The sequence below is a fragment of the Mauremys reevesii genome, linkage group 5 (genome assembly GCF_016161935.1).
Source record: "Mauremys reevesii isolate NIE-2019 linkage group 5, ASM1616193v1, whole genome shotgun sequence".
Classification (NCBI taxonomy): domain Eukaryota; kingdom Metazoa; phylum Chordata; order Testudines; family Geoemydidae; genus Mauremys; species Mauremys reevesii.
In genome coordinates, this window is record NC_052627.1 from 94,714,235 (window position 1) to 94,732,465 (window position 18,231).

Genomic DNA, 18,231 nt, shown 5'->3' on the forward strand with positions numbered 1-18,231 from the left:
TGAACAGTAAGATATAAGACATTTAAATCTCTACATTAAAATCCTTCAGAGAATCAGTTCTCCAGCAGTGATCAAAAGTAGTAGCAGTAGATAAAAGAAAAAAAAATCAAAGTTAATCTTTTCTTAGGATACCCAGCAAATCCATTCTTTACTTTTAATCTTCAGAGAGAAGTGGTTTTCAGAAGTGTTGAAAACATGCAGTTCTCACTGATTTTAAGGGGAACTGCAGGTGCTTAGCTTCTCTGAAAACTAGGTCACTCATTTGCAGACTCTTTGGGCAAGGACTATATTCACTTTGGGTGAGTGTCACATGCTGCCCTGGCCCCTTTATGCTGGGTAAAAAGGGCTAGGAGCAGCCTTAAAGGGGCTCTAAAAGCCTCTGCTCCAGCTGGGGAAGAATTCCCTCAGCAAAGGAGCTGAAGAGGACAGCTGCAGGTGTCTTCCAAAGACTCCTACACAAGCCCTGTCCCAGGGGGCATACTGGGGGTGGGGGGCATGTAAGGGATGGGTGGGCATGTGGTTGCACTAGGTAGTGTTGGAATGACTCTGGGCAGCTCTGCTGGCCAGGGACAGGCCTACAGAGTTATCCAAATTACACTGGAGCTGCTCTGCCCTCTGCAACAGCCTAGGATTGGGAAGGCATAAAAGTGACTTAAAGCCACCTCAGCAGCACCACCACCGCTGGGGTTCCATGTTCTGCACAGCGTGGAATCTCCTGCTGCGAGTACAGTATACGCACACTGTGGGCAACTGCTTAAAATATATGACACTTAGACTTGCAGGGCTACATTTACAAAGAGGCATCCGAGCACAGAGCGCACACATTAAAAAAACAATCCAAAACTAATCAAAATCTGGTTACTATAATGCTTCAATTTTCACATTCTTCTTAATGGTTCAGAAGCTATTGTGGGCCTCACTGAGAAAGCAGCAACACTGGGATGGCCCTGGGGCAAACTCTGAAAGTGTAATTGCATTTTAACCATTTTAGTCTTCTAATTGTGTCCAAATTAAGTCTATAAATGCAAACATAATTAATTTTGATTTATTTAAAGGCATTTTGCAGGGTACAAGGTAGGGATGTAAACATCATTTAAAAAGTTAACTATTTACATGATTAAAATTCTATTGTTTAAATGGTTAACCAATTAAAGGGAGAGGGGCTGGGGTTGCTTTGGCTGGTGAGGCCAGGGCTGGGGTTGATTGGCCGGCTGTGGGGCTGGGGACGGCTGGCCAACTGGCGGGGTCAGCTGGGGTCCGGCCCTGCATGGCTGGGGCCGGGGCCCAGCCAGCGAGGGTGGGGTGTGGCATGGCATGGGGCCGGGATCTGTCTGGCATGGCATGGCCAGGGGTTAACGGTTAAAGTCGGTTAACATTTTACATCCCTAGTACAAGGTGGCTCAGTGAGATAGAACACCATTCTCCTCTAGGTCACAAAGTCAAATCTAGTCTATTATTGGTAGTGATCATACGTTATTACCACTTCATAGCTATTCTTTGTTGGCCTACTGTACCTGAAATATTTTGGATTTCCTAGAAGACCTGAATCTACATCTGTAGAAAGAAGCTTCATCATAATCACTACCCTTACTGGGAGTATTAGCAGAGAGGCCAAGTATTAGGGTTGAGAGGTCTCTGGAAATTAGTGCATCCAGGCCAAGACTGAGTCACTATGGTGCGGACTGCCATGTTTTGGTTCATTACCACTTCCAGTACTGCTGATAGAGTACCTCAATGACTAGCGTGAATCTGACATTTTCCAGGAGTCCTAGAAATTCACTAAAAGTTCAATTAACAACAAAAACCGAGGTTGCGACGCTTAGTTCTCATTTGCCTACAAATTGAATTGCTGAGGGAATCCTTAGATTAAAAATCATTTTAAAATGGATTTCAGTACAAAGAATGAAAATAAAAACAGACTGTTTTACTCTGCAAATTGGGTCTCCAGGGGAAGAATTTAAAAAAAAAAAAGTCACGATTCTAGTTCTGAAACAAACACTTGTTGAGAGGATTGGAATTTTATTAAAAAGTGTTTGTTTCTATAAACTGTGGTAATGTGAAGCATTCACTTGCCAGTGATTTTTTTTCTGATTGCAGAAGCAGCTGGTTGAACAAAGGAACAAATAACTTTTAGGCACTGTGGGTAAAATTTTCCAAACCACCTAAGCGATTTAGGAGACTAAATCCCATTTTCAAAAGCGACTTGGGCATTTAGGACCCTAAGTCTTATACAAAGTCAATGTGACTTAGGTTCCTAAGTTGCTTAGACTGAAACTATCTGCACAAACACTGTTTCCTATGGTTTTAGATTTTGCTCTGCAAGTGAGGAGGGTTTTTGTGCAATTACATATGCAAAATCTCCTTTTTCCAGTACATTCATCACAAAAGCTAAAAAAGCATTTTTTGAAAATGTAACCCACACTGTTTTATCATGTTTCTCAAGAGATAATTTGATCCCCAATGCCAGAAATCACGATGTTCCCTTCAGCAAATGCTAATTTAAGCAGTAGTTAGATTGCCTGTACTTTGGTACCCCTTTGGGAATACGAACTAAAAAGCTTCCAGTAACCTTCCTCCCTTTACACCAAAGTATTATAAAATGCAACTGAGAGGCTACACAATAAACCTTAAAGTTTGGTACTGCTAAACCACTTTCCTAGATAGACAAAAATATTTTAAGATTCATTCCAGATGCCCCATTTGTCCATAAAAATGAAAAGGTAGCCACATGTTATTCCTGGAGAAAAAAGGGAAGTAGGAATTTTAATTGGGATATATGAAAGTAAGTAATGTAAACAGCGCGTGCTTGGGGTGGCATGCCATGGGGGGCGCTCTGCCGATCGCCGGGAGGGCGGCAGGCAGGGTGCCTTCGGCGGCATGCCTGCGGAGGGTCCGCTGGTCCTGTGGCTCCAGCGGAGCCGCGGGACCAGCGGACCCTCCGCAGGCACACCTGCGGGAGGTCCACCGGAGCTTGCAGGAGGTCCAGCGAAGCCGCGGGACCAGCGGACCCTCTGCAGGCACGCCTGCGGGAGGTCCACCGGAGCCGCGCGACCGGCGAGCGGCAGAGCGCCCCCCGCGGCATGACGCCATGCTTGGGGCGGCGAAATGTCTAGAGCCGCCCTTGAATGTAAACATGGCAACACTGTTTTCATTGACTGTACTTTTACTCTCCCAATCAATGATAAAGCCCAATGGAGCCTCCACCATCTTCAGTCCATCAAAACTACTGTTACAACACTCCTCAAAGATCTCTTCTTGTCCAGGTCTTGGCAAACTTTGGTGAATTTATTCCATTTTTATCCTCCCTGACCAGCTCTTTCTCAAAGTTTTATCTTCTTTTGGTTTTCACATCTAGTTCCTATCCTTGCTCTTCTCCTCTCTCTCCGACTTCATCCAGTGTCTCTCAAAGGACCCTCCTTTCCTCCCCCTCCATTCTTCCTGGGGATCCCATGTGAGGCCATCATGGGACCCACTTATTCTATCATCACACACTTTTCCTAGATTAACTTATCTTCTCATATGGCTTTAACTATCATCTCTACACCAAAGACTCAAATCCATTTTTATTCTTCTAATCTCTCTCTCTCTCCAACCAATTCTGCATCTCACTCTGTCTCTTCAAATTATTCTCCTGGATGTCTTGCCACTAATTTAAAAACGCAGCATGGCCAAAAATTAACTCTTTATCCCAAGCTCTCCCTATTCTGCCACCTATTGTCTGTCACTGTTGACAACATCACCACCCACCCTGTCACTCAGGTTCATAACCTGGAAGAATAGGGGTTATTTTTGCCATGAACATCCAGGCCACATCCAAACTTTGCAGCTTCTCTCGCTAACATTTGTAAGATCTGATCTTTTTTGTTGCAGTCCCTACAGCTAAAACCCTCATCCATACACTTGTCTTCGATCTTGATTACTCCCGCTTTAGCTTCCCAAATACCCACATTATCCCTTTTAAATCCATAAAAAATGTTGGTCTGATCATCTTTGTCTGTTGCTCTGAGCTTGTTGGCCGCTCTTTGAAAAACCCCACTGGCTTCCCATTCTCTCTCACATCGAGTTCAGGCTTCTTACCATCACCACCAATGGCCACACAGTTCTACTTTTCCCTCCACTTACTTTATTGTTTTACCCTGCTCCCTCCCCCATTTGTACGCTTCTCTCGCAAGCAGCTTCAGTCTCTTCCATGCCATCCCTTATACATGGAATGACCCTGCTGAGTGAATCAGCAAAGCCACTATCCTCTTCCTTCAAACCCCTCTAAGGCCTGGTGATGCATATAAGAAATTAGCCAACTAATAAATGCTATGTACGGGGGTACTTGGCAGAGTTGATATTTAAAAATATGTGTACTGTATGTTTTAATTCCCTTCTCCTACCCTTCCTTCGTCCATCTTCTTAGCTTGTAAACTCTCAGGCAGGGACTATATCTTTTTGTGTGTGTTGACAGTATTTAGAATATCGTAAGTGCTACCATAAATACAGACAACCACCACCAAAACCAATGAGGCTAGACCAATTTTTCAGGTCTGTATATTGATTACAACTGGTAAAATATTTAAATTCTATAAATTAAGTGTTTTAGAAATAATAATCCCAGAATATTTAAAAGAAAGGTATTTTCATGTTTTTAATAGGAGTAATGACATTGACATCCAGTCCCTTATTTCCAACATACACATATCAGAGGGGTAGCCGTGTTAGTCTGGATCTGTAAAAGCAGCAAAGAATCCTGTGGCACCTTACAGACTAACAGACGTTTTGGAGCATGAGCTTTTGTGGGTGAATACCCACTTCGTCGGATGCAAGTATGTGTAACATACAAATAGTTGATTTAGTCCAATTAATCTGAAGCCCAGAAAAGGGACTCAAAAGGGACACAACTGCTAGAACTATGAAGAAATAATCCAGAGTTTAAATAAAGCAAAATATTGTTCTGAGCTAGGTGAAACCTGTTATGGGTTGAGACTAACAAGGGTGAACTTCGCCTTCTGTTAACATAACCGTAAACTTAAGCCCCAACTAAGGAAAAGGCGTATGTGAACCTGCCCAGGAGCCTTTGCTGAGTACTGTTTTTGGGAGTGGTGAGATGGTGTATGGGAAGACAGAACAGACTGGAAAAAAAAAAAAGACCCTGTGTAAGACACACAGAGAGCCTGAAGGAACAGCTGAAAGCACCGTGGCCAACCTTGGAAGAAACCTGTAGTGAGGTTTTTAGGTCAGGGATGCAGGCTTGGATCAAAAAGGGGACCACAACATATTCTGCAAGCAACAAACAACAACAACAACAAACAACAAGAGATCTCATCTGCCATTAGATTATTAGCAAAAACAAGAGGAGAGGTTTAAAATAAAGGCACCAGTGGTTCCACTGCCAGTGCAAATAGCACTAGCAAGAAGGCATACTGTGTAATGAACCGTAGGAGAAATATTCTGTTATTTCTAATCATACAACAAGGAGACCTTCATCAAACATTAAACCAATATTAGAATAAACCACCACCCTCCATTCAGCCAACCCTTTGCTTTGGGTTGGCACTTATGTCTCACTGGATGCTGCGTTGCTCTCTGTGTGAAAGACTTAGGCCTCTAAGGCTAGGTCTACACGGTGGGGGGTGGGGGTTAGACCTAAGATACACAACTTCACGCAAATAGCGTAGCTGAAGTTGGTGCATCTTAGGTCGATTTACCTGGCCATGAGGATGGCGGTGAGTTGACCACTGCCGCTCCCCCGTCGACTCCACTTCCGCTTCTCGCTGCGGTGGAGTTCCAGAGTCGACAGCAGAGCGATAGGGGATTGATTTTACCACATCTACACTAGACGCAATATATCGATCCCCGATAGATCAATCACTACCCGCCGATCCAGCAGGTAGTGTACACATACCCTAAGAGATTAGCATGAGTGTGGGGATATCAAAGGAACCAACATGTGCTTCAAGTCTGGGAATTAAGGACAGGATTTCTGTCAACAAGTGTTGGAATGTCAGTCTCATGAAGCACTTCCCCAACTAATCTTAAATAAATATACTTTCCCTATTGCAGCTAAAAGCTGGATTAAATTTGAAAATCCTAAACACAGCTGAAAACACTTGAAGTGATATTTTGATACTAGTGAATCAAGATTAGTGTTGCATATAGGGGAAAATAGAGCGATTTATGATCAAGACCCCCCCACACACACTCCGCCTCTTTTCTAGTTTTATGCAGGAGGTGTTGGACATATAGACCAAAGCCTGAATTGTTTTTTTTACTTAAATTGTGCTGCTGAAAAGCTCTGCTATGTGTGTTTCAAATGAATAGTAACGTACATTAATAACAGGAGTGGTAGCTCCCAAAAAATCTGATCCTGCTGCTGCAAAGCACTTAAGCATGTGCTTAAACTTTAAGTATGTGAATAGTCCTGAGCCAATGGATGTCCTCTTGTGTTTATAGTTAATCAAGTGCTTAAATGCTTTGTTGGACTAGGGCTTATATTATATTTGGAATTATATAGCAATGTTGAGTCCCATAAACTAATGTTTGCACTGAACTGCATTATGGGCAAAAAAACCTCAAAATGTATGATGATGGAAAATTACACATTGCAGGGGACATTTGAAAATACCAACAATGGTAAAATAATATTAATAGAATTGAACTGCTACAATTTATCTTTGAAGTTTCCCTTAAAGTTATATTTTAAAAGAATTAGTCAGTCTGCAAAATTCCTTATTGACCTTTGATACCTGTTGGGTGAGTGGTTTTGAGGTGTAGGAGAACATGGAGATGACAGCCCAGGCCTGAAATTCTCATGATAGCCTGTCCTAAAATACAGAAGAGCAAGTTGCAGTAAGATTAAAAGTAAATAAATAAAAATCCTAGCAGTCTCATAGGGATGAGGTAAAAATAATCCAGAACTAAAATTTAGCTCTGCTGCTTAAATGCAATCTCTAGAGTTAGTAAACTATAATATAAACACTCACTGTTATTTTGACATAAAGAAGAATAAATAATTTTTGGAGTGTCGGTCTAGCAAGAATAATTATTCATATTGAATAGTAGCTTCATCGCAGGCCCCCAAAAAACTGGACAAGAGATGCAGGAAGAGCTGAGCAAATAATTTGTACTGAAAAATTAGACCAATTGCACCTCTCTCTGCTCAAAAGTTGTGTGTGATCGGACCATGTTTTGCTCATATGTACTAATTATTAATTGAATAATTTCAATACTAATTCTCAGTGTGTGAATTGTTCACAAGTACTTTGCTGTAGGTATTAGATGGCTGAAATTCAAACTAAACTGGTTAGTTTTGATTGGACACAACTCCCATGGTATATTTCTTCTCCTAGACTTAACAAATAGCACAAATAGCTATAATGAAAATAATAAATGAGGAAAAACCAAGAGAGGTGAAACAAGAGTTATAGGTGAGGGATGAGACATTCATTTGTATAAAAGTTTGTGTTAATGTATATTAACAAACAGATCCTCATCAATGCTTAATTGTGAGCTCTAAAATATTTCTCTCTCTCTAACACACAACATTGATATTTCAATTGTGAAACTTAAGTCAAAATGTCTCCCGTACTGAGAGAGCAGAAGCTATCCTTTAGTAATGCTTATCTAGAAATGCAGGGCAAAGTACCAGAGAAACAAAATGAAGATCCAGAAAAAAATGAAACAAAATGAAGATCCAGAAAAAAATTACTAATCTTAATAATTTTTCTTTTAAATTTCAGAGTGCTGCTATATAGATATCTTTTAAAACAAATAATATGGAAATGGAAAGTAGCAGCCAGAAAGTATTTCAGCATCAGAAGAAAGTTAGTTGATATTTCACTCTTGCCTTGACTACTTTCACTCGAATTGCATTTCTTATGAAATGCAAAGATGAGTATTACATCATTATAGGTTGGGAAATTAGGTTCTCAAAAGTCAGTGGGAGTTTTGCCATTGACCTCAATGGGGTCAGAATTTCCCCCCAGGTGTCTACAGCAATGTTAACTCTGCCACTTTGCATAATCTGTATATATTTACAGTATACAATTAACTCAAACATAATACACCTCTACCCTGATATAACGCTGTCATCGGGTGCCAAAAAATCTTACCGCATTATAGGTGAAACCACCTTATATCGTTATATAACGATATATCGTTATATCGAACGATATATATATCGTTATATCGAACTTGCTTTGATCCGCCGGAGTGCGCAGCCCCACCCCCCTGGAGTGCTGCTTTACCACGTTACATCCAAATTCATGTTATGTTGGGTCGCGTTATATCGGGGTAGATGTGTATATTAAATTCTATACGTTCCAGGGGTTAAAGGGCTAAAGAGAAGTCATTGGATTAATGGCAGCTGGGGTATGGGCTTCAACAGAGAAGTGAGTTATGAGAGAACAGGTCAAGGAACTGAAATTAATAAAGGTTGGTGTTTTGTAGGAAAGCCAGGAACTAGCAACATTTATACATGGTATGATTAATCAGTGTTGGTCCAAAAAAATAGCATGTTTTAAAGTAATTTATGAAACACATTGGATAGCATCAAAAACAAAAATCAGAGTTAACAAAACATCTCAAACTTTACACTATATTTTATTTATAATGCATTTAGAAAGAGATCTCATCATGAGTAAAGGAGGCTATCAAGCAAACGTCCATGACCCACCTTCTCCTTTCGCCTGGGGAATTATCCTGCTGGCCTATGCTCTGATCCAGAGATGTTTTCTGTCTAACTTCTTCTGAAATGTGTGGTGACTGTTTCGTTAACAACTGCTGACTCCACAACACATCTGAAGTTACAGAGTGGGGTAAACTGAATACTTGAGATAAAAACTATTTGAGAAGATTATTTTTAACCAATATAACTTGTGGATACCAAAAAAAAGTAGTAGTAAGGCACAGAAGTCAAACAGGCTACTGCACGTAGAGAAATAAGGCCAATACAATCTTGTTAATGTTTGTAAGAAGAGACACCAGATTATGTTCAGTATATTTTCCAGTCAGGAATAAATACAGGAGCACTGCAGTTGAGCTACTTAAATATGTTCATACAGCCAAAACAAAATGTTTCTCATCAATGGTCCTGGTGCATCCAAGCTTCCAGACAACTACAAGACTCAGCACCCTGCATACATAACTCTTGTAGTTGTCTGGAAGCCACTGCTGACCCACAAGCACCGGGGAAAACTAACTTAGGCATTAATATAAAGAATGTGGGCTGTTCATGTCTGCTATTCACTCCCACTGTCCCAGTAGCCCTAGCAACAGTCTTTTCTCCCTGAGACTCTCCCTGTGACTCTCCCTGTGGATCATCTTATAAGCTTTGACAGCTGCTCAGTGGCCCATAGGATGCTCTGTGAATGTGCTTTAGGCCAGTATTCAGTGAATTCAGATGTCTAGGGAGCCTGCTAGACCTTGTCACACCAGATACCTCTTTTGAGTGGAAGGGAGAGGACTGCTTGGGCTCCTCCTGAAGAATTTTGCTACGCATAGGATAGGAAAAGCTGGAAAGGCCTCCCCTTGAAGGCATCAATTACTTGGATTAGAGGGAGAGAGAGAGAAAAAGGGCCTTTGGTCTCCACTCCTCAGAAAGGCAGGGACAGTCGAGTCATGCAGACTTTCATATGAACAATCCAAGCAACTGGGGGTGGGACGTTACTGGAGAAGTGCATGATCATAGCAAAAGGTAGGTAACCTATCTTCATCATCAAGAAAAGCAGAGCCCTGTTGGGCATTGGGCCATCAAGGCACTGGTGAGAGAGCTGGGAAACTTAAAGGATCAAAGGCAAGAGAAAGGCTATCGAAAGACCACTGGTGGACAAATTGGGGAGAGCCTCAAAAAGTCTGGTTAGAGTTCAGATAAACAACAGAACTGTTGGATGTTTACCCAAACTTAAATTGTCAAACCTTCTGAAGTTTGCTCATCTCTACTTAAAATGTATTAGTTGAAAAGTCAGTTTTTATTTATGTGTACAAAGATATGCTACAGGATAGTGTTTTCTGTTTTTATCTGTATAGAAGCCTTTAATCAAAATATTGAACATACAATGAAGTTCCCATATGATATACAAACCTACAAAATTTAAACTGTGAATTTGCACTGGAAGCATATAATAATTTGAATAGTTTAATCCCATTCTCTTACCTCATTTTTAGGGATAACCAAATTTTTGTTACATCAAAACATGAAGGTCAAACTTAAATAAATTCATAAACCAAATTTATTTTTTTACCATTGATCACATTGTTTACTTTTCTCTTTTATCTCAGATTAAACAATGCACTAGCCAATTTCACTTTTCTTTACAGAAAAGAGGCCAGTCCCAGCTTCTGGCAGCCAGAGGTTTAAGGACACCCAGAGTATGGGGTTGCATCCCTGACCATCCAGGCTAATAGCCATGGATAGACCCTTCATAACATCTCCTAGCAAAGAGGTCCACAGGCTGACTATGCACTGTGCGAAGAAATACTTCACTATATTTGTGTTAAACCTGCTGACTATTAGTTTCATTGGGTAACCCCTGGTTCTTGTTTTAAATGAAGGGGTAAATAACACTTCCTTATTCACTTTCACAATGCCATTCATGATTCTATAGACCTCTATCATATCCCCGTTAGTCATCTCTTTTCCAAGTTGAACAGTCCCAGTCTTTTTAATCTCTTCTCATATGGAAGCTGTTCCATACCCCTAATTTTTTTTTTTTGCCTCTCTCTCTAGTTTTTTTCAATTCTAGTACATCTTTTTTGAGATGGGGCAACCAGAACTGCCTGCAGTATTCACAGCGTAAGCGTACCATGGATTTATATATTGGTATTACAATAATTTCTGTTTTATTTTCTATCCATTTCCTGATGGTTCCTAACATTCTGTTACCTTTTTAACTGCCACTGCACACTGAATAGACGTTTTCAGAGAACTATCCATGACAATTCCAGGAGCTCTTTCTTGAGTGGTAACAGCTTATTTAGACCCAATCATTTTGTATGTATAGTTGAGATGTTTTCCAATGTGCATTACTTTGCATTTATCCACACTGAATTTCATCTGCCATTTTGTTCCCCAGTCACCTAATTTTGTGAAAGCCCATTGTACCTCTTTGCAGTCAGCTTTGGACTTAATTATCTTGAATAATTTGGTATTGTTTGCAAATTTTACCACCTCACTATTTACCCCTTGTTCCATGTCATTTATGAATATGTTGAACAGTACTGGTCCCAGTACAGATCCCTGGGGGACCCTGCTATTTACCTCTCTCCACTGTAAAGACTGACTATTTATTCCTATCTTTTATCTAGTTACTGATCCACGAGAGGATCTTCCCTCTTATCCCATTACTTCTTACTTTGTGTAAGAGCCTTTGATGAGGGACCTTGTCAAAGGCTTTCTGAAGGCATGTCTACACTTACAGGTAGATCGACACTGCTGCAATCAATGCAGTGAGTGTCAATTTAGCAGGTCTGGTGAAGACATGCTAAATCGATGGGAGAGCACTCTCCCATTGATCTGTGTACTCCACCTCCCCGAGAAGCGTAAGGGAAGTCAACAGGATACACTCGCCCGTCGACATAGCATAGTGTAGCCACCACAGTAAGTGGATCTAACTACGTTGACATCAGTTATGTTATTCACGTAACTGAAGTTGCGAAACATAGATCAATTTAGCGTGGTAGTGTAGACCACAGCCCTGAATATCTAAGTAGACTATATCCAGTAGATCACCCTTGTCCACATGCTTGTGGACACGCTCAGAGAATTCTGATTGGTAAGGCAGATTTCCCTTTACAAAACCTGTGTTAACTCTTCCCCAACATATTGTGTTCATCTATGTGTCTGATAATTTTGTTCTTTACTGTAGTTTCAATCAATTTGCCTGGTACCGAAGTTAGGCTTACTGGCCTGTAATTGCCAGGATCACCTCTGGAGACTTTTAAAAAAAATCGGTATCACATTAGCTATTCTCCAGTCATCTGGTACAGAGGCTAGTTTAAGTCACATACCACAGTTAGTAGTTCTGCAATTTCATATCTGAATTCTTTCCCAACTCTTGGGTGAATACAATCTCGTCCTGGTGATTTATTACTGCTTAATTTATCAATTTGTTCCAAAACCGCTTGTATCAACACCTCAATCTGGGACAGTTCCTAAGATCTGTCACCTAAAAAAAAAAAAAATCACTCAGGACAGGGGATCTTCCCCATACCCTCTGCAGTAAGACTGATGTTGTTGGCGGATGTGTAGAGCTCTTCCCTTCGATTCTCCCTCTAATGTCATATAATATTATAATGGTGCACCAGCTCTGCTCTAGCTAAGATTGGGAAGTCCTTCTTGTTAAAAGGACAATCCTCCTTAGTGCTCTAAAATCTGTGTGCTTACATGAATTGCCTTGAAATTTGCAGTGCCCCATGGGAGTGCAGTGTAGGGTAGGGTTAGTGATCCAAATGTGGGGTCATTTGATCAAGCGGCTCCCGAGATACAGACCCCAGAAAACAAAAACAGCATTTCATTAAGTTCATAGATTCTAGAAACTCTGAAGTGTGAAAGCCATCCTCGGCGGAAATTTGAGAATAAACTTCTTATATCACAATCACAGCTCTATGATGCTCCTCAAACTAATCCCCAGATCTCCTCATATCACAATCACTGATCTTCCAAGTTGCTCCAATTTATTCCTCTGCTATTCAATACAGCTACACCTAACATAATGACTGCAGCTGGAGTCATGCAGTTAATTCCCAGTGGTCCTGCTCCAGGGGGCAGAGTTAAGGGTGCATGGGTACCTTAACTGTATTTCCTGGTTTTCAGAAGTTTCAGTTTTGCTTAACTCACTGTTCTGGAAGGGATCGAGCTATCACTAGGCAACTGTATCTCTGTGTTAATAAATTTTTTGTCATTAAATAATATTTGCAGGACATACTTTAGATAACTATTGTGTACACATAGACTTCAATTATTTAGCTTCTCAGCTGGAGTTTAAGTGCTCAGCCTTCCATGGCATATAATGCCAAGGATCCAAAGTTCACATATCACTTAAAACTCATTTATCTTCGCTTGTACTAAACAGATTTTGAACCTGGGAAAAGTTTAAATCCCGCAGCAATAACACTGATTAAATTATTTTGGAAATTTGCAATTTCATTTGACTAATATTCTTGATTACATCACTTTATGAACCTGTGAAATTTCCTTGACAAACAAACGCAAACAAACAAAACCAATTCTTTGGATTGTTTGGAATCTTACCCTGAGTCAATGGTAGATTCAGTATGACTGGTGAGCTGTGCTCCGTCACTGACACCTGGTGATCCTGCTCACTTTCCCTCTGAAGAATAGTCTCTGGATGTTCTGTGGGCACTTTATTTACACTGCTAATAAAAACAAATCACATTGTATACACAAAGCTAAAAGGAATGTTAGCTAGAGTGTCATTTCATTATTGTGCTTTTGTATGTGAACCTCTTATGCTCAACAAATATTTGTTTCCGTGTGTTAGCAATAATAGATCAGTGTGGGTAATAATCATGAATTGGCAACAAATTGAGATGGTAATCTATGCTGACTCTCCTTGCTGGCCTGATGTACCACCACATACAGGCCCTAAAGATCTTTCTGTAACAGCATCACGTAGAATAGCATATTTGACAAAGTAACAGCTATTGTGTCAATGGTCTTGCTCTTTGTATAATGTTCAGTCTGCTCAGGAGCGCCTAGTCTTTGTGAAAGCAACAGCTACCAGCACTGAAAATCCTGTTCCTTGTCAAACCCTCTGGCCAGTTCAGGAGTGAGGATCCTGGTTCTCTGTGAAAGGAGCTATTGCTAAGTTGGAGATCCTTTCTTAAACTAAGAAACCTCGGAAATTAGTATATAAACACACTACAATACTTGTGAGTTAAGATTGCTCTATACATAGCATACCTGACAGCCATAAAAGCCAGGAACTGAAAAGGGAAGGTATCTAAACATATCCCCAACAGCAGGGCAGCTTCCCCATGGTGTGGAGAGCCTGGGTCTCAGCCAGCCCTGATTACAGATGAGCCCGACTGGAGGGGAATCAAGTAATTTAAATACAGTATAAAAGGCAGCAGGAACCTGCAGGGAAGGCCTGGTGAGAGAGTAGCTGAGACTGCCAGAGGTAGATGGAAGCCTGACAGTAAGCTGAAGAAAGCTCTCCAGCCAGGGAGGCATGGGAGAGACCTGCCCAAGAAGCAGGGGAGAGAGGCCTACCTGGAGGACAAACTCCATGCAGGAGGCACTGGGAAGCAGACAGACAGACACTCTCAAAAAGGAGGGGGCTGTGCCCAGCTGAAACTGGGGTGAAGTCTGCACGAGTTTGTGTTTTGTTTTGAAAGACTGTGTTGGACTACTGGGAGAGAGACACTGCAAGAGGGTTGGAGCCTGGAGGACCAGCGTGCATCTGAAGACTAAATAAATGGAATCCCTTGGGATTGTCTGAATTACTTTTTGAACTGTGCGCTCTTCAAGGAGCCCTGAAGAGACAGGATAGCCACAGAGACAGGATGCCATGAACCGACTTCTGGCCACAAAGAGGTGCTTGGCAGGCAGTAAATGGCCCCAGCAGTACAATATCTTTTACTCCTCTACCCAGAGAAGCCCACTTCACCACTAGAACAGCCACTATACGACACAGGCTACACATCAGAACCTTAACCCTGCCTCAGTAGGAACGTCAGCCTTCCAGCACCCTATACCCCAAGCATGAGTAAGTGCAATGTTCCAGAACTATACAGAATAGCTAGTAAGGGGAGTGGGGTCCCATAACTCCCTGAAGGAGGCATTGCTCTTCCTTGGTAACTTCCTGATGGGATGAAGATGAAAGCAGAGGGATGGCACTAAACAAACCTATATCTGGGAACAAAGAACATAGGCCATACTTACAGGATGGGGGACTCTAACCTGGGAAGCAGTGACTCTGGAAAAGATTTGGGGGCCATGGTGACTAATCAGCTGAACATGAGCTCCCAGCGTGATGCTATGGCCAAAACAGCTAATATGAACTTAAGATGCATAAACAGGGGTATCTCGAGTAGGAATAGAGAGGTTCTTTTATCTCTGTATTTGGCACTGGTGCAAATGCTGCTGGGATACCATGTCTAGTTCTGGGGTCCATAATTCAAGAAGGCTGTTGGTAAATTGGAGAGGGTTCCGGGAACAGCCACGAGAATGATTAAAGGATTAGAAAACATGCCTTATAGTGATAGACTCAAGGAGCACTTATTTAGCTTAGCAAAGAAAAGGTTAAGAGGTGACTTGATTACAGTATTTAAGTACCTACATGGGGAGCAAATATTTAATAATGGACTCTTCAATCTAGCAAAAAAAAATGGCTGGAAGTTGAAGCTAGACAGATTCAAACTGGAAATAAGGTGTACATTTTAATGGTGGAAGTAATTAATCATTGGAACAACTTACCAAGGGTCATGGTGATTCTTCATCACAGACCATTTTTAAAGCAAGATAGAGCATATCTTTTTAAAAACATCCTAAGAATTATTTTGGGGAAGTTCCATGGCCCCTGCTAGGCAGGAAGTCAGACTAGATGATCACAGTGTTACCTTCTGGCCTTAGAAAGGGATCATAGAGAACCAGAAAAAAGAGAAGAGTGAGAGACAGATAGGATTTCAAGAGTAAGGGGAAAATGGAAAGACGTGAAGAGAAGAAGGGAGAAGACAGAGATGAAAGTGGAAAAGACACTGGGAAAAGAATAAAGAAATCAAATGAGAGGAGGTAAAAGCTAGGAAAGATAACCAAATATTGTTTTAAAAGTATAAAAATTGATACATTCCATTGTATCTTCCCAGTAGAAAAGAGGGACCTCAAAAGGGCAAGTGTAATCCTGGAAAGGGTGAGGGATCTCTGGGTTGATTACAGATTGAAGGAGTTGAAGAACAGCTGAAGGGAGATTGCGGGCCAGAGTAGCTGTGTAATGTGTAGGAATAGAGGTTACAAACACTTCCACACACCCAGTCTGTGCACAGTACATAAAAACAATTTTGCTATGTGCCCAGATGACAACCTTACAAGTACATTCACTTGTCTAAAATTCCTTGATTTAACCCACACCTTTTCTTTTCCAGGCATGGTTCACTTTTCTTGTTTTTGGCTAATGATGCACCCTCCTGCTCCCAGGGTAATTTCTCTTGTCTTTTAATTTCCTTTTGTTTCTCTTCCTCTTGAGAGTTGCTCAGTTCCATCATATTCTACAAAAAAAAAGTGAGATAATAGTGAAGATCTTCTTGTGAACCCAACTTCAGAACATGCATGAGAACAATACAGGCTGTCCCTGAGTGTACTGTATTTGTTACACATAAAGAAAATGCCTTCAAGGAAAAATGAACTATGTTACATAAAACGAAAGTTATTTGACCTTACTGACGCTGACCTTGGATTTGACTGGGACAGTGTTTAGAAAAATTAACATGATTATCTTGAACTTATAACAAGGAAATTATGGAAGGGTACAGCATTTATTCAACTCCAGAGAGTACAGCATTTATTCAACACAGAAGCCATACATGGTGCCAATCAGAAGATTGTCATTACAGAAAGATAATGTGACATTCAAAACACGGTTACAAAATTCCTCGGGCTTCAAAGTTAAGCTTCAAAAACAAAGCTGGTTAATACACGTTCACTGGTGAGGTGTTTTTGAGACATCCCATGGGAAACAAAATGAGTATTTATTCACACGCTCCATTGCCTGAGAAATATAGTGATTGAGTAGAATGTGGTCTTCAATACTGAAATACAGTAATAAATTAAAGGTACTGTCTAGCAGAGAGCCTTCAGTATGACAAATGCTCATCTCCTTCTCCATTAGAATGAAAAGAGAAGCCGCCACGCTGGGGCTCTTATTGACAGTTTACCAATAACTACAAGCTACACTTTGCTAGTCTCCCAGAAGTCAAAACATAGCTACTCTTGATTTCTGTCACGTACCAGGGATGTACTCCTCACCCCTAGTCTGGCCTCCCTATGGCTTGCAAAAGGGCCAAACCATATAAAGGTGTCCTCAAACCCCTGTAACCAGCCATGGGAGGATCCCCCCAGTGCAGGTATTGTGGTAGGTAGTCATAAGGCTGCCTCTTGAAGACCACCTCAAGTTCTGGTGTAGGGGGTGTGCTGGGGTGGGTCCACAGCCCACAGCACTGCAGAGAATCTGTGCAGCCCAGGGAGGCTGACAGAACTTAGTCAGGCCACCAAGGCTGTCTCCACTGCAAAAAAGGTGGTTTTACAGCAGGATAGCAAATTCATGTTAGCTATCTCACCGTAAAATCCTAGTGGAGACAACCCACAATTTTTTACCTCCCGGTAGCTAGCTCAGGTCAAAGCCATGTGGGGTGATTAAAGTGCTGATCTTGACAACCTTCAATGAGGTAAAAACGAAGTGTGCCTTGTCTCTATTAGAATTTTACAGCAAGCTATTTTGCAGTAACCACACCCCGTTTTGGGCAGTGGAGACATGGCCTAGTTGAATGGGTCAGGCTAGCCTTTTGTGAAACGCATTCTCCAGCTGGGCACTGGATGCATCAGGAGCCATGAGAGGATCAGAGTCTGAACATTCCTGTGTTATTTCCATCTTGCTTTAGAGAGAAGTGGTCCCATGTTCTAAAGGCACATTTTAGATTTCCTAGGCCTTCACATGGTGGTCAAAGTAGATTGAAATACAAGGGTGACGTCTGCCTGCCAAAGAAGAGGGGAAGCAATGAGGGGAGTAATGCTCACCGAAGACAGGGGGAGGAAGGGGAACACTCCATCTGCTTTTAATGGGGAGCTGTGCAACTTCTGACCCCTTTTACTTTAACCCTGCTCTTATCTAACATAGGATGGTGGTGATTTGCTTTGGGGCTTGGCTCTGTATTTATAATAATACACTTTATTTATACATGGTATAGTGTTCAGAGGCATATAACTGGGCACATTTTTATTGAGAAGTGCTTTTAAAAATAAGATGGGGTGGTTCATGAAACATACTGCCTTTCATGCTATTCCTAAATCCTACTGATCTTAAGGGAATGATCTAACTCCCCTGAACATAGTTTTGCCTTTACTGCCTCATTTTCATTAACTCCTATTTTACACTCCAATTCTGTCAGACACTCACCATTGTCCCATTTCCTTCAGTGACAGAGGAAGAAGTGGAGAGGGGATCAGCAGAGCTTGAAGAAACAGTGAATGGAACTACAGTATCCTCAATTATCTTGCGCTCCTAAAGGAAAGGC

At 41.3% G+C, this 18,231-nt stretch overlaps 1 protein-coding gene across 9 annotated transcripts in view; it reads right to left on the reverse strand.

The window, feature by feature from the left end:
• The window catches only part of LIMCH1 (LIM and calponin homology domains 1), a 285,276-nt gene that overhangs the window by 9,555 nt on the left and 257,490 nt on the right, over positions 1 to 18,231 (reverse strand). For 4 of the 9 annotated variants that reach the window (XM_039540390.1, XM_039540393.1, XM_039540394.1 and 1 more), the window contains 5 exons: positions 18,114 to 18,218; positions 16,073 to 16,209; positions 13,235 to 13,359; positions 8,660 to 8,783; positions 6,723 to 6,809 (listed from right to left, as the gene is read on the reverse strand). In XM_039540390.1, the coding sequence (XP_039396324.1) occupies positions 6,723 to 6,809; positions 8,660 to 8,783; positions 13,235 to 13,359; positions 16,073 to 16,209; positions 18,114 to 18,218 (578 nt within the window). The remainder of the gene's footprint in view (positions 1 to 6,722; positions 6,810 to 8,659; positions 8,784 to 13,234; positions 13,360 to 16,072; positions 16,210 to 18,113; positions 18,219 to 18,231) is intronic. The other 5 variants (XM_039540392.1, XM_039540396.1, XM_039540397.1 and 2 more) reach the window with 3 other exon arrangements.